Genomic DNA, 16,001 nt, shown 5'->3' on the forward strand with positions numbered 1-16,001 from the left:
ATTTATTTGTTAAAAAAGAAACTGTTGTGATCAAAGGTATGACAGTTTTTACATGAATCAAACTGCACTAGGGCTTTTTGTTTGGAAATGAAAATAATGTATTAGACCTAAATTATATTTATAGTAGTATGTCTTGTACTCAACTAGTATAAAATATAACTTGATGCGGCAAATATATATTTTGTTAGTAGCCAAATTACTGATTATAACGTGACCCCGTTGTTACAATAGTAGTTACTGATATTGTAGGAATTAGTACCGTATAGCACTGCCTTCTGTGTTTCAGCACATAAAAGCTAGGAACACTAATATTTGACTACTTAATAAGAAAAATCATTTACTGTTACTGTTAATGTACTTATAAGAAAATACATTAACAATAAAATAAGCTAATTGTTAATATATATTTTGTTTCTTTGTCGTCCCTAAATATAAAATGGTAAAAATCAAGAATAACGTTGAACTTACCCGCAACTTCGCAACATATGTATACTATGAGTTTCTTAAATACTACTTCTGTATTACTTGATGAATGCTTATACAATTTAAATATTACATATAAAAGCACTATTTCTCCTATTTGGAAAGGAAATATTACAATTTTAGAAATGGACGTTGTTTTCGAAATGATCTAAATTTATAGAAATCTGTAAAATCAGCGGCGCGTCGGTGTGGAACAGGTTACTAAATTTATCAATTTTAAATCACGTAAGTTGAGTTGCCTAACATTTTACTCTATTAGAAATTGGATTTACTTATAATAAACGGATATTCCGTCTAGGAAATATGAAATAAATAAAACCAATTAAAAACAACATTATTTTTTTTTATTTTTACAATACTGTTTAATGTAAAATTACTAACAAAACTAGATAAGAACATAAATTATCACAATATTTCAAAAATAAATATTCATTGTAAAAAAAGCAATATAAAACAGGGCAAATATCGTGCCAGCATTTTAGATCCAACAAAGAATAACTAAAAAAAAAGACAATGAACATTTATTTATGAAAACTTTTTCTTTAATACAATATCAGCAACATTAAAGTGAGCAACTTTCTTTTCCTTGGGAGGTATGGATTGCTGACAAAACCTTTTAAAAGCCTCAAGTTCCAACTCTTCGTCGTCCATGTCATCTTCAAGCACGTCTCTCGGTTTAAACACGTTGTCTAGAGAAAAAAATGTACATAAGATTGTATAGATGATGAGTGAGCAAAAAAGTTCGCAAAAAATGAGGGAATTTTTATTGGATTATTGAAAGAAAAATACCAGAAATTATTACGTACAATTTTTAGGTAGTCAATAAAGAAAATTCCCATTGGTTACGCCTTTTTTGAAACTTTAGTAAACTAAAAAAGCGAATACTCTAAGATCCATACCTACCGTATAACCAGTCATCGTCTTTATCAAATTCCATATCAAAATCAGTACCATTTGACGGTATTATAGAGACTTGAGCGTCGTGTGTGCCATTATTTAAGTCAACGTTATGATTACTATCACTTTTTTTGTCAACCTTAGTTATTTCTATCCCTGGTAGACCAGACAAAATTTCTTGAGCGTTCAAATTCGAGTTTTTATTTGAAGAATTATCTGCACTCTTACTGCTCTGTTCTTGGTGCTCAGAGTCTGAGCTGGAAAAACTGGGCATTTCAGGTACTAAGTTTGGCATCAAAGATATACCGAATGGAACGGCGTTGGAACTATTTGGAGCGCCATTATCTAGAGACTGCTGCAGCCTGGAACTTCTTATCGTAACCATACCATTTTCCCTGGTAAATATAGCTGCCGGGGCTGATTCATCAGCCGGGAATGACTTCGAATTAGGATTCTGGAAGGGCTGGAACATCGGATTTCTTAATGTAACCATCTTAGGCTTATCTGATTGCTCTACATCGATTCCTTTCGCGTTTTTCTTCGATTTCTTCTTTTTTCTCCTGCCAGCCTTTGATGGTTTTGATATGTCCGTTTCGACTTTTTTCTGGATAAGTTTTTCTGTATCAACTACTATTACTCCAGACTTACCTAACATAGAGCTATTTTTATTTGTATCAGATCCCAGGTAGCTCTTATTTGATAAAGGGCCTTCCACTTTAGTAATTGTGATACCTGCAAATTTGACAACAAAAATAAAGAAAATATATATATACTGCACAGCAGCAATTAAAAATGTCTTAAAGCTCCATTTATTATTATATTATCTTTTTATTATCATTATTTTCGAGTACACAGGATGTAAATTAACAGAAAAAGCATAAAGACAATTACAAAAAAATAATATAAATCGTGTACCTGGAGGAAATTTTAATTTTTTAAAGTTCTTATGTAAAGAAGCTCTTATACAATGTTACATATAATAGTTTAAAAGAATATTAAGGTGTGCAATATCAAATAATTATAGAACAGTAAACACGGTGTTTCAAATCGATGTGGGCGAAATAAATACCAGATTTTTTACTAGTTCATCTTACGATTTTGTGTAAAATTCATCTATAAAAATATATCATCCTGTAAATTAATAGAAATCAAAATTTATGTTTTGAGTAATTAAAATATTATCTATAGTAATTTTAAGCTTCTTAAAGCTCATATTTTAAAACCAGTCTTAAATATTGTTACATACAATAGTTTTAAAAAATATTAATATTAAATTACACGATATAAAATTATTTTTACAGGGAGTACACAGGGTGCTTCAAAGAAATGTGGATATAAATATACCCAATTTTTATTAGTTTATTCCTAGATTCTTGATAAAATTTAATAGCTTTAACATCCCCTACATTAATACAAATTAAAAATAAAATTTAAAAAAACAAAAATAATTAAACAAATATATAATATGTATACCTGGAGGTAATTTTAAGTTTCCTAAAGCTCTTATTTCGTCTGCTGTTGGTTCCCTCTCTCTTTTGATTTCTTCCGCTTGGTGTTTGAATTGTTGATCAATGATCATATTTAGAGGGTCTGGTATGATTGGAATTGGATTCTTGTCAACTGCCAAAGTAACTTTAACATTCTTAGCTATGATTTTTGCCTCATCTGATACAACTTTTGAGCTCATAATTGATTCATTCATTTTCATAGCGTTCTTTTTCTTCTTGCCGCCTAAAATAAAAATTAAAACATAAAAAAAAATCCTTTAGAAGTTACACTTAACAATATCATACATTTTCCTTGGACTATATTTTTGTTAGTTACTGAAACCTCTTTCTTCTCCTCCATATCTGTCTTGTCAATAAGGGTTGTTAAGAGTTTGTCTTGGTCTGGAGTATACCCTTTCAAAGTGATAGTAACTGACGGGCTGCCGCTCTCGTCTCCAGGCGTTCTTTTTATTGTCACCATAGCTGGGATGGTCTCTTCAAAAGTATTTTTCTGCCTTTCTAATTCCTGCCGCTTCATAGCCTGACGTTTCTTCTTCAGTTTCTTCTTTAATTGCGCTTCTTCGATTTTACGCTCCTCCTCTCTCTTTTCTAATTCCTTCTTCCTTTCTTCCTTCTTTTCTAATTCCTTCACAGCTTTTTGTTCGATTTTTCGCTTGGCTTCCAGTTCTGCCTCAAGTCTTTCTTGTTCCCTACGCTCTTTCTGCCTTGCTTTTTTTGCTGCTTTCTTTTTGGCTAGTTCTGCCTTACTCTTACTACTATTTCCCTCTATGTAATTAACTAAACCACGTATATCAGATATTTGCCCCGATGGCAAAGAATATTCTGAAGAATCTGTCGGCGTTGAAGGTATATTTGATGGTGATGCAGGGAGAGGAACCTGAAATACAGATATTTGATGTTTTTAACAGAAAAAAAATATAAAAAATTAACTTACCCTACTTTCAACTTTGCTGGCTTTCAGTTTATTAAAATCACCATTTGTTAGCCCACGCGCGCGTGGTGATTGCAGATTGCGCGGACTGGCAGATTCTTTCTTTTTCTCTCTCCTTTGATTTAATCTCGCCGCTAATCTTTCTTTTAACTGAACATTTTTCGTAGATGAACCAAAAATTGCGCAATAAGTACAATCGCAATTTTTCGTATTCTTATTATTAGAATTTTCATAAGGACCGCAACCATCTGATCAATTTAAAAAGGAGTTTTGTTAAACAATGCTGTCAATAAAGCTTCAATTCACTTACCTTTCGAGCCGACTTCTTTTGTGCTGGCTTGTTTTGAAGGTGGATATGGCCTAAGAAAATGGAGAACTTTATTCAAAGCAAAATTAAATATAATATAAATTAATTACTTATGACCGTTTCTCCGAATCTCCAACATTTTCTTTTCAATTTCTTCGAGTTGTTCGGTAGTACAATTTTGTGTACTAGTATTTTCAGTTTTTTCCCTAAAAAATATTATTTTCCCCTGTTATTATTTCCCCTATATATGAGCCGTTCACTGTACAATTCAACTAACTCCACCTTTCGGAAATTCTTAAATTATTTTTTTTGTTTCTTTTTATGATTATATTTTTCCAAAGATTAGAGGTTACCACCATTAAACGATAATTATATTTTTTGACAACTGAATAATAAATAATTTATTTCAGAGGCCATTTTCATTATCTCTATAGCTCATTCTACATTATCTAGCAAGCGCTTTTTAGTCCCGCCCTAGTAGACTAAAAGTACAAAATTTAGAGAATCGCTGAGTCTAATTAACGCATAATCAAGTAATTATAAAACCAAATTAATTATTATTAAGAATAATTTAACCTGAAGATAGAACTGTAACAAGAAGAACAAGGAGAAACATGATGGATATGCTGAAATATATTCTTCCAAACATATATATCTGAGAAGAAATCGAATTGAGTGTTACATACAACTGATGAAGGTATTGTTTGCATCTTCAGCAATATTGCTGAAGAGATAAACATAAATATTAAAAGAACAGAACTATTAAAATCTGAATAAAAATATCTCAGATTTTTTTTCCTGTGATAAAAAAAAACTTTAAAAATTTAACACTGAGTTTAAATTTATTATTTTTTTCACATACCAAACCTGTTTAGGTCACATAAAAATTGTGACATTTCTGACCAAAAATTTTTGGCTATTTTTCTTTCTAATTAATTTTAAATACTTTTAGATGAGAGAAACCTACACCTGTACCGTTCTATAAAATGTATTTGAATGTATATTATAAAGGGAATTCTAAAATCCAATAGATATCATTTCATTGCATTTCTCCACTTTTTGTTTTATGGAGTTAATTAATTTGTGCAATAAAAAGTTATATAACATCTCTTTATACTTTGGTAATTTTAACTCCTTTCCAAGTTCCTGCATTAAATCATCTTGAAATAATCTATTTCTACCATTTTTGTTTCTCATATCTCCATCAGATTCTTTTTTATTCTGCAAATATTGTTCTAATGCTAGTTTAGACACCACACTGTTGGTTTTATTTATCTTTAATTTCTCATTCAGCATATCGCTTATGTTTGAATTCCTTCTTATCCTCATAAAATCCATCCTTTCTGATATAAAATTAATTAAATTGTGTGGTTTTGCTAATGAGTTTTTATGATATTTCGTGTTTTCTGCATGGTCTAAAAAGATTTACAATGAAAAACCACAAGTAATATATATTTTTTTTGGTTCTTACTGCATATATGTTGGTGGAATAAATCCAACTTTATAAGACATTTACATCTCCTGCAGAAGCTTATTCTGTCAGTAATTTGTATGGCAGAAAAATCGTCATTGGTATCTAAAAAAATTTTGTATCTAGCTATCATACATTCCTCACAAATGCACTGGCCATTCTTGTTAACTCCAGGGCCTTCAGGCAAGAAATCCGGATCATTGAGTAACTCAAATAAATTGTGATCTAGTCTATGTAATTCATTACGCTTCTTACTAAAAAGTATTAAAAATGGCATGTAAAAAATACTAAACTACATTGTTACACTTACAGATCCTTAGTTCTATCAACCCAAAAATTGCCCTTTACTATTTTTTTGTGACTAGCCAAGTTCTTCCTTTCTCTTATAGCTTCAGGTGTATTTTCAGCTAACCGACCTTCTTGCCTAAAAGCAAATTTTAAAGAACATTCAATTATTTTAGAAAAGTAAAATGCATGTACATACTGCAATAAAGAAACTCTAGTTTTTTCCTTGGTCCATAACTTATTTAAATCGCTCATCAAGGTAAACATTTGGGGTGAATCTCCTGGGCTATTATTCATCTAGAAATATTTTTTAGAAAATAATTAACTAATACATACTTAAAAAAACATGTGCCATCACTGGTGGAGAGATTCCTATCGTAAAAATAAGATTTTTTTTTCATATCATATAGGTCTAATTCTGCTTTGTTTTGTAGCTACAGGGGGTTAGTTTTAATTTTTTTTTCGATTTATTATAATTTTCTTCCTAGTGCTTTTAGCGATTCAAATAAAAAAATTTAGCGTAAAAGCTACCATAGTGCGACATATTTTAATGCTAAAAAAGTGTTATTTTTATTTTATTAATTGTGATTAATAAAATTGCGTTTATCTGATGGAGGAAGAAAATTATTAAAATAAATTGAAAAAAAAATTAAGGCTTTAACCCCCTCTAGGTACGAAACAAAGCAGAATTGGGCCTATGTTGTAATGATATGACAAATAAATCTCATTTTTACGAGAGGAATCTCCCCACAAGAGATGGCACGTTTTTTGAAACAGCCTGTATAATTGTCAAGAGTACTTACTTCTAGAAGTTTAGATATTTTCTCTGTAACTTTCTCACTTTCATAAAAGTATCTTATAAAAATAAAGGTATTAAAGTCTATCCAACAGACTTTATAATGTTTATATATCACATCCTTCTCGAAATCCAAAAATACAGGAATTAAACTTTTTGCAGAAGTTAACATGGCTTCATAATAGTAAAAAAATTCTAAAAAATGTCAAAAGGTGAAATAGTTGCAGTCATCATGTGAACATCAAAATGCTTACTCGTGAGGGCATGTTCGTCAAAGTTTTGGCTATAATGCCACTGTGCAAATATGCAATACTCCCTTAGTAAAGTAAATATTCTGAGCCACACCTGACTCTCGTCTTCTTCTTTCAAGCTAGTAATAAAATATATAAGTGACTACAAAGATTTAAGCTCTCTGTATATGTAACTTTTTACCTGTCAGTTAAAAAAGGAAGACCGGTACACTAACAGGTCTGTTTAAAATAGGTAAAACTGACAGGTAAAACTTAGAAGGGGCTTTACTGTTCAAATAAACATCAAACTCACCGGTCTAGGAGACACTTCATCTCACAAATAAAAAAAGCTGATAAAGCTTCAGGGTTGGGATTTGGATTTTCGCAAGCAAAATTTCTGTAAGCATAATATATATAGTGGTTTAGATCAATCCAATGCACCTGTTGGGCAGGCGATAGGTCTTGAACTTTTTTAACAAAGTCAAGAAGCATTTTTTGCTCGATTTTGGTAAATCTTGTATCCTTTCGTTCCGGAGCACCTTGGTTTTCAACCCTAAGACCTTTAAGAGTTTTTTGGGGGTTCTGTTCAAAAATATCCATTAGAAATAATAAGAGACAAAATAGTCGATTTTTATAAATAAAAAGTACCTTAACTAATTGATAAATATGTTCTCTGGGATTCTCAAATACCCTCCGTAAATGATCAACAGAATAAATACTAGTTTTATCTTCTTTAATATATCTTCCACGGGTATCATATTCGTATTTTGCTCTTCGGCAAGTTTGTTTGACCATAAGGTCAATAAACCGAAGTAAATCGTTGATTTTGTCGCTCCAACTTTCCCTTTCTGCCGACATTTTATCAAAAATTAAATTCGGACTTGATTAAAACCAATGTTTTGAAATGCTAGTTCTGCAAAATTCGTGTTTATCGATTATAATCTCATATCTCATTTACTTTAGAAAGGAAATAAACACCACAGAATATACTAACGATAAACACATATGACATTTCATATTTCATATGTCTCAAAAGTCAATTCCATTGAACACCATTGAACACCATATTATAGAGCTGGGCTATCAGTAAAAAATCGATTTTGATACCGGCCCGAATCATCGATAAATAGACGAAACAGATTATAAAACTGTGGTTCGGTTTGGGTTTGTGATTCCCAAGATCTATAGGAGTCTATAGATCTTGGGTGATTGGGGTGATATGGATCCCATCCCTTCCAAACTTCCAAACCAGTGAATAAAGAATAAAAAGGATGGAGGCTTTCTATATTTCACCTACAGACGAAACGGGGACGGAAGTCGCCATATTGGAAGACCGATGACAGTGATGACAGCCGTTAGTTCACGTCGGACATGCATAGGCGTAACAACAAGGGGGCCCGGAGGTACAGGGCCCAACCTCGTTGTGATAGGCGCCCCCCAGGAAAATCTTGAATTTTGACTAAATTATGATTGTTAACTAAATATTATGTTTTATTTGCTTGTGATTAATAAATATAGAAAACATAATAAATAAATAAAATAATATAATAACTATTTTTTCTAGCTTTGTTTAGTTAATATTATTTTGTTTTGTTCAAAAAATGTGTGTTGGCGTTTATTTTTTACAAAATTTGTAGCTATTTAAGTAATCCACGGGAACACGGGTTGATAACCAAGTCTATCAAATTTTTTAATAGAAAAAATCATTAAACGTTTTATTCAAAAATGTGTATTTTTTATATTATTATTCATACACTCTACATTATTAATAAAGAGTGTTGCTTCACTATTTTTAGACATCAGAATTAGATTTAGGTGTAAAGAATCAACAGCCAATGTTTAAAAAATAAGAAATTCATTAGCAAAATCAATAATATTTAAAGGAAAAAAAATCAACTCACTGTTGTTTTATTTTCTTCTTCATAGCAATAGAAAACAAAGTTATAAGAAAACGAAGATTTAATTCATAAGAAGTACCTATAAATATCTCAACCTTTAAAAGGTGACTGAGTTTCAATAAAAAGTAAATCTAACCTTATTGCCATTTATTTCTCAAATATAAAATATTAATTAATCAATATATTATTAACCGTTTTAACCTTTTTCCGCTTTATATTAACCTTTTTCCGCTACTCGTATTTTGTTTATTAATATATTATTAATTTGTTTTTTGATTGTTAAATTTAAGAAAAATGCTTGAACGATAATGAAATGTATTTTCATGTTACGCCACTGGCATCCGGAAACGCTTCGGCGCCATATGCAACAACCAGTAGAATCCTGTTAATGACCGAAATCCTCCTCATTATTCTTTAGGGCTCGAACTCACTGACGACCAGGTCGCAACGACCTGGCAGTTGGCCAGACGTATTTTTACTCGTTTTTAGCTGCGACCAGATGAACGACCAGTTTCCACAGAGTTGTCAAATCTAACGATTTTTTACGTTTTACCTTAATGTACCTATTCTCTGGTTTTACCAATTAGAAAATATTGTTTCAGAAATGTTAAAATATCCGAGTTAACTAAAAAGCGAAGTAGCTATTCACAACAAACAAAAAGCATTGTGTACGCGCGACCGACAAAAAGGGAGATATTCTGTTTCTTTTTTCTACTGATATGGCGCCCTTATCGACTTTAGAAGTAAACATATTAGGGCCATCGTAAAAAAAGATCGTCAGACACTGACTCTAAATATAAGCAGGTAGACAGTTTAGCTCCCAGTTATTTCAATGTTTACAATATAATGAAGAATCTACAACAGTAATTACTTCTATTTTTATGAATGTTTAAGTTACTTTCTTAATTTTTTTTTCAAAATAATGTACCTAGTAGAAATATAGTCTAATGAACCCTGTTTGAAAAACGTTAAATTAAATATCATATATAAAATACAGTTGTCCTCCTTGTACATGACTACAATACAACTAAAAAAAACTAATTTAATAAAAAAAACAAGTGGTTGTAGAAAAACTTTAAATATTATTTTTTTTATTTTTTTAAACATCGAAACTCAAAGGTATAATAACAGGTATCATACCAACCATAAATAGAGTAGGTATGTCATATAAAAATGTTTTGAGTTTTTACTAGAATCGACCCTTGATAAAAAAAAAGGATTAGATTTAAGTTTATCTTTGATCCAGTCTGTATACTATTTCTTTGGATTATCTGCACGTGTGCAAAAACTACACAAAACACTATATATTATAGATGTGTATAACAAGAAAAAAAATATTGATAATATTAAAGACGTGACAACATAGCCTGGATGAGGAAGGCTCGGTCGACTGTACCCAGAAGTAAACATGTGTACAAAAAATATTGTCTGTCCGCGTTGAGATATAAATAGTGTAGTCTATATTTTATTTTAAGTCTATGGTTTGAGCCCTTATTCAATGTTCCAAACCACAAAACACATACACAAGCGGAAACCAATTTCCAAACCAAGCGGAAGTTCCAAACCAAGCGGTTCCAAACCAAGAAGTTCCAAACCAAGCGGAAACCCAGAGTGCATCCACATCACATCCACATCATCCTAGAAAAAGCGGTATCGCGTATCGTAACGACCTTGAATCGATTTTCAGCAATTCTATTGGCTCAAAAATTCATCTGTCAAAAATTTCAGCCAATAGAATTACTGGAAATCTATTCAAGATCGTTACGCCGTTCCGCTGTTTCTAGAATGGTTATGGATGCACCCTTATCTGTGCCCTTATATAGTGCTGGGTCATCATTAGAAAATGTCGATATTGCATAAGACCAAATCATAGACAAAGTGTAAGCATCGATTAGAAACCGAAGATGTTGTTAAAGTGTGATGTTAAGTTAAAGAAACATTGATTTTAAACTATATAATAAAATATTTTAAATAAAACAAGATACGAATACACCTACTTAGTTGAAATATTTATTTTAAACCTTATTTAACAAGTATCACTTATCTTAAAAAAGGAGTTTAAATAAAAAAAAAACACATTGTCCAAGTATGATCAAAATAAGTTACTATAAACATAATTAAACATATAACACAGAGAGGTATATTCCTATATACTAAAAAGAATGCACTCAACTAGTACATAATGTCACAGTGTATAGCAAACAACATCAGAGCTTCATGTTAATACAACACTATATAAAGCAGAATAAATAATATATAAATTGTCCCCTGCTAGTGAATATAAAATCAATAATTGGATAAAATATTGGAATGCGTATTTTTTTCAAATATAATGTATTAAAAAAGAAAATAGAACAAAATATAATTAATACTGGGACAACTTAAAAATAAACATAAAGTAAAATTGTACAAAAAACGATACCACTTACTACCTATACGCTACATATTGAAAAGAATTGCATCGATTTTGCGCCTTATGTCATCTGAGTTAATACATTACCCTACATCGTCACAAGCTGCGCTAGAATATATCGGTAGTAAGTGTATCGTGCGCAAAAATCTATAACTGAAACACTTGTCAAGGAAAGACGTTTCATAAAAATTCATGAAAACCTGTAGCCTTTCCAAAACTATTCTTTCTAAGAAAAAAAAATAAACAAAGTATTTTGACAGTTTACCTTAATATTAGCAAACATATCTAAAATAGCCTTAATAAAGAAGATGTATAAATTAATTAATAGAAGCAATTTATTTTTTTATTTAATTTAATTTTAAAAATCATTCAATTAAAAAGAAATATGTATAAATTAATTAATAGAAGCATATAATAATTCAATTTAATTTTATGTATAAATTAATTAATAGAAGCATATAATCATTCAATGTAATTTTAAGAGGTAGTACATTCTTTTCAAATTGTCACTCAGATCTCCAACCATATAGACAAAAAAGTCCACAGATAATATATAAACGAATAGTTAATTATTAACTAACGAGAAGTTTTTGGGAGATTTACCTGATATAGGAAATTATATGAAGAATCAAATAAAATAGGGGCAGGAATATAGAATGTGAAGAACGCAGATCATTTGATAGTTGTAGTACATTTTCTTTGAAATGTACTAGAAAATATCAGTAAAACACAAGCAGAAAACATAACCATTCAAGGGATCACGACCATGAAACTCTGTACTGCTTTGAATTTGAAGTGACCTGAAACTAAAAGAGTACATTTTTGGTTTTTTTAGTTGATAAATGGGGATTCTCCATTAGACAGCAACAGCAATCCCCACAACAACAAAAATCAAATGAAAAAAAGACTTTTTCCACAAACAGTAATATCATTAACAGCGCCACCTATCCTTGAACGGTGTTCAAGCTCGCAGTGGTGTGTCAGCCGATTCGCTTACGTCAGCATGGAAAACGAATCCTAACGGATTATAAGTGTTTTGCTATCTCTAGTGACCAGGGTATCACTGGCTGGTCTCTTGCAATTGGTTCTATTTCCGCTGTTGTTGATATGACACAACTCTCTGTTATTATTTGCTATAGTCTCTCTGGTTCGATTTAGGGCAGTCAATAATTCGTTTCTCTCGCTTTCGAGAAGTGGGTTGGCCAGTAAAAAAGAACCTCCTACGCGCCTGGCTTCAAAAGTCGGCAACATCACCGGTTTTGGATGAGACTTATACATTTTGACATTGTTTGAATTGTTCTGAATGGGTAGTACGACCGATTGCTTAGTCAGCGGTTTACTTCCGGCTGACTGAGGCGATTCTAAAGATACTATATAGTTGTTGATCTGCAAAAACTGAAAAACAAAAACATATATCCATTCCATCATGGAGTAAACCAAGAGGATATACGGGCTGTCCCACCAAACAAAAAATACAATTAGGCAAATATTGAAATTTATGATGGGACTCCTGCATAGACCAATGTTTGTAACTTACTTGTACTTGTACTAATACAGGAACAGTTCCAACATTGTCTTGCATGTTCTCGCTATTTTGTGTATGCGAAACATAACCATTAGTAAGAGCTATCGGAGATTTTTTCTCGTTTTCCATAGACATCTAAAAAAAGGAAATTAGAACATTTCTACATATTAAGACCATCAACATTAATATTCCACACTTAAACAGCATAATACATATTATAATTTGAGTAGATAAAATAATGGTAAATTTCTGGTGTCATTTTTTTAAACTCAGAAATATAGGGTTTTTATCCCAATAAAATATTGAAGTATAAACACCAGAAAATGAATTTAGAAGAAAAACCTGCTATTATTATTACCTACTATTAGTTATCCTTAATCTGGTCATTATTTTTAAACCAAAAAAATTTGGAATTTTTTTCACAATAACGCAAAACAGATATGGGTATCTCAAGAAAATAAATATGTTGTAAAGGCATTATGAAGATATAAGTTACATATTATCCTATTATTATGTTTATCGGAATAAACATATAATTATAACAGTAGAGGTATAGTTATAACAATGTACATGTTTGCATAGGTTTCAAAAATCAATTTAGAAAAAAAACTCTCCCTATACTAAAGACCACCAACTTTGATAATCCACACACCAACAACAGAAATATTTAGGCTTGGAATCGGAAAGAATAAAATAAAGCTAAAATAAAATTTGGATTACTACACAATAAGTTATACATAGAAGTCAAACAATTAGTTATTATTTCTAAACCCATAAATATATTTTTTTATCACAATAACCATAAAAAATTAAAATAGTAACTAACAAAATTAATCGTTAGGAAAACAAATATGCCAAAGCACTGTGAAGATGCAGTGCAGATTAATTTATATATAAAGCCGGTTCCACAAGATGTGGCAAACACCTTCCAAGGCTGGACACATGAACATTTGCCACATCGTGTAGAAGACACACTTGTCAATTGCAATATTATCGAAACCTGTGCCAAATATTGGTTACAACGTTGAAACCAACGTTGGACGCATCGTGTGGGGCCGGCTTAAAGGACTAAGCGTAGTGATTATAATCAACACAGGTATGTTATGGTAATATACATTGTATAAGATGGACTCACCGCTGATGTAATTAGAGAGGTAGCTAATTGTCTAGTATGATTAACAGCCCGAGGCATTATGGGCACATAAGAATTAGAGACCGATTGCTGCTCAATGGTTGCGTTTGTGGTGGCAATTTTTGCCACAACGGGAACGTAGGAGGTATGCTGATTTAAACTTTCTTTCGCTTCTTCGTTTGGGGCCGTATAAGAGGCGGCCGAGTGCTTCGAGTCTTTTTCCTTTGCAGCCTTTCTTTCGGCTATTAGCTGGTGAATGTCCTTACTGCGAGGAACTAATTTTCTTAATTGCATCTAGTGTAAAAAATACATATATTAGTAGTGGACTATGTTTAAATGTATTTTAACATACTTTATGGTAAGAGCACGTAATTGACCTCATACATGGTGCCCCCTTATTGCCCTCTATAACACCACAGTGCACATCAGGATCGTAATCTTTAACCTGCACTTTACTGCTGCTGGTAGCTGAACTGATGGCAGTGCTACTGACACTCTTCCTTGGAGAACTCGACGAGGATTTTTTGTGCTTATTGCTATGACTGTTCGAAGAGGGACTGGTTGAGGAATGATCATGGTGAAGTGAGGAACTTTTAAGATTTTCTTGGCTCAAAGAACTACCTTTCTGATGATGGCCAGATGAGGATTTAAAAGTGTGACGGCTAGAAGATATGGCCTTGGTGCTGGGGTTGTGCTCTTTAGGCGGATTTAATCTCATTACAGAGAGTTTAACTTCAACTGGAGAACTGCTCATTGGCTCCACTGAAGTTGGTGAAGGTGGTGGAGGAAAAGGTTTCTAAAATATCCAAAATACAAAATATGATTTATATTACAGAAGTATAAGAATATATATATACCTACCTTAAAAAATCTGACTTCTTTTTTATGTTTTATTTCACTCTTTAGAGTAGTATGGTACTTGAAATGAGGTGATTTCGAACAGTGTGATAATATATCCACAGGATTAAATACTCTGTTACATTGTATGCATTTACTATAAACCCTATTCTCCAATTTAGGTAATGTGCCGAATAATGTGGCATCTTTCCTCGGTAAAAGTAGTACATTAGGGTCAATAATTGGTCTAATTTTTCCAGATCTTGCATTTTCAACCGAGATATTGAAGGAGTGTTCCTTGATAATATCCCATTTTTTTATAGTTGTGACTGTAGATCCTTCTTTGTTGTAGTTTAAAATGTATTTTTTCATTGTAGCATTTTTTCGGACCATTTTAAAATAGGGGCAAATAAATGATTACAAAGTTACACCTGTATGAGAAAGATTTCAGTAAATTAAACAGGAAATTGGAACATCACTCACCTTACTCACATCATGCCATTATTACAAATAGATTTCTTAGAGTTTACTAAAGTTGAAAAGCAAAAACATTTATAAATTAAAGATGTCCAGCAGCTTTTATAGATCATTAAGTCTTGTGTCTGTATGTTAATTTATAATTTACTTCATAGATTCCTTTAAATCATTTGGAAAAGCTAAACAATAATAAACTAGTGAGAAACAACGAATGAGTTGTAAAAATGTATTATATGTGATTTCAATTTATAAATACGAACTTACAGATTGAAACTGTTCCTGTTTTCCATCTTTCATACTATTTCTAACCTCTTCTGCTCTTCTCTAGCACTGAGCACAAAAGTCTATACGAATATTTTTTGTAATATGTATGGAGTTCTTTTTAATCAAACAATATTATTAAATTGTCTAAATCTAGATATGGTTTTTGAGAAATGCGTATCCACACAGACAACCTTTCGAAAACATTGTTACATTTATTTTACCTTCATTTAATGATCGTAATATGGAATTTAGTAGAAACAAAATGGAATGAATGAGATAAATTTAATTTAATTCTGAAACTGTTCTTTTATAATTTGGATAATTTTTAAATATTGAAAAATCCTCTTATATTTGAAGAAATAAAAAAGAAAAAATCCATGTACAATGACACGTGACGTCACCAATATGGTGGGGATGTGTTTCGATTCGGATTTTTGAAAAAAAATAGAGGGGGAAGAATTTTAAATAAATAAAATTTAATAAACGATCACGATAAATCGTAAACAATAAAGTCAAAATGCACGTTTGCTATTTAGTTGAGCACGTT

The 16,001-nt window shown here is 31.3% G+C and overlaps 2 protein-coding genes across 4 annotated transcripts; both read right to left on the reverse strand.

Annotated features, from left to right (window-relative positions):
• Window positions 1-849: 849 nt before the first annotated feature.
• On the reverse strand, window positions 850-7,924 carry LOC115876607 (reticulocyte-binding protein 2 homolog a-like). Of its 2 annotated transcripts, none has more exons than XM_030892434.1 (15): window positions 7,557-7,924; window positions 7,222-7,490; window positions 6,933-7,048; window positions 6,686-6,873; window positions 6,082-6,179; window positions 5,908-6,021; window positions 5,598-5,851; window positions 5,244-5,541; window positions 4,237-4,332; window positions 4,130-4,179; window positions 3,823-4,067; window positions 3,174-3,765; window positions 2,854-3,111; window positions 1,387-2,112; window positions 850-1,172 (listed from the first exon to the last, which is right to left on the reverse strand). In XM_030892434.1, exons 1-15 carry the CDS (start codon window positions 7,764-7,766, stop codon window positions 1,009-1,011), a joined length of 3,678 nt encoding a protein of 1,225 aa, XP_030748294.1. In that variant the 5' UTR covers window positions 7,767-7,924; the 3' UTR covers window positions 850-1,008. The 2 variants fall into 2 exon arrangements, with proteins under 2 accessions (XP_030748294.1, XP_030748295.1); XM_030892435.1 differs by having other exon boundaries at window positions 1,010-1,172; window positions 1,383-2,112.
• A 2,879-nt stretch (window positions 7,925-10,803) lies between these two features.
• Window positions 10,804-15,878, reverse strand: LOC115876610 (uncharacterized serine-rich protein C215.13-like). 2 transcript variants are annotated; one of them, XM_030892442.1, is made up of 7 exons: window positions 15,455-15,878; window positions 15,206-15,369; window positions 14,738-15,144; window positions 14,229-14,672; window positions 13,880-14,170; window positions 12,757-12,879; window positions 10,804-12,614 (listed from the first exon to the last, which is right to left on the reverse strand). In XM_030892442.1, the coding sequence occupies exons 3-7, from the start codon at window positions 15,104-15,106 to the stop codon at window positions 12,237-12,239; spliced, it is 1,605 nt and encodes a 534-aa protein (XP_030748302.1). In that variant the 5' UTR covers window positions 15,107-15,144; window positions 15,206-15,369; window positions 15,455-15,878; the 3' UTR covers window positions 10,804-12,236. The 2 variants fall into 2 exon arrangements, with proteins under 2 accessions (XP_030748302.1, XP_030748301.1); XM_030892441.1 differs by having other exon boundaries at window positions 15,197-15,369; window positions 15,455-15,875.
• Between the last annotated feature and the right edge of the window lie 123 nt (window positions 15,879-16,001).

The sequence above is a fragment of the Sitophilus oryzae genome, unplaced genomic scaffold, assembly GCF_002938485.1.
Source record: "Sitophilus oryzae breed Bouriz unplaced genomic scaffold, Soryzae_2.0 scaffold_1440_pilon_pilon, whole genome shotgun sequence".
In the NCBI taxonomy this organism is placed as follows: domain Eukaryota; kingdom Metazoa; phylum Arthropoda; class Insecta; order Coleoptera; family Curculionidae; genus Sitophilus; species Sitophilus oryzae.

Coding starts and splice junctions, on each gene's coding strand:
- LOC115876610 (XM_030892442.1), bottom strand. CDS start 15,106: ATGGTCCGAAAAAATGCTACAATGAAAAAATACATTTTAAACTACAAC. Junction 14,673..14,737: donor AAGAAGTCAGATTTTTTAAG/GTAGGTATATAT, acceptor TGGATATTTTAG/AAACCTTTTCCTCCACCACC. Junction 12,880..13,879: donor CCTCTCTAATTACATCAGCG/GTGAGTCCATCT, acceptor TCCTTTTTTTAG/ATGTCTATGGAAAACGAGAA.
- LOC115876607 (XM_030892434.1), bottom strand. CDS start 7,766: ATGTCGGCAGAAAGGGAAAGTTGGAGCGACAAAATCAACGATTTACTT. Junction 7,049..7,221: donor ATGAAGTGTCTCCTAGACCG/GTGAGTTTGATG, acceptor TTTTATTACTAG/CTTGAAAGAAGAAGACGAGA. Junction 6,180..6,685: donor AAATATCTAAACTTCTAGAA/GTAAGTACTCTT, acceptor AAATATTTCTAG/ATGAATAATAGCCCAGGAGA.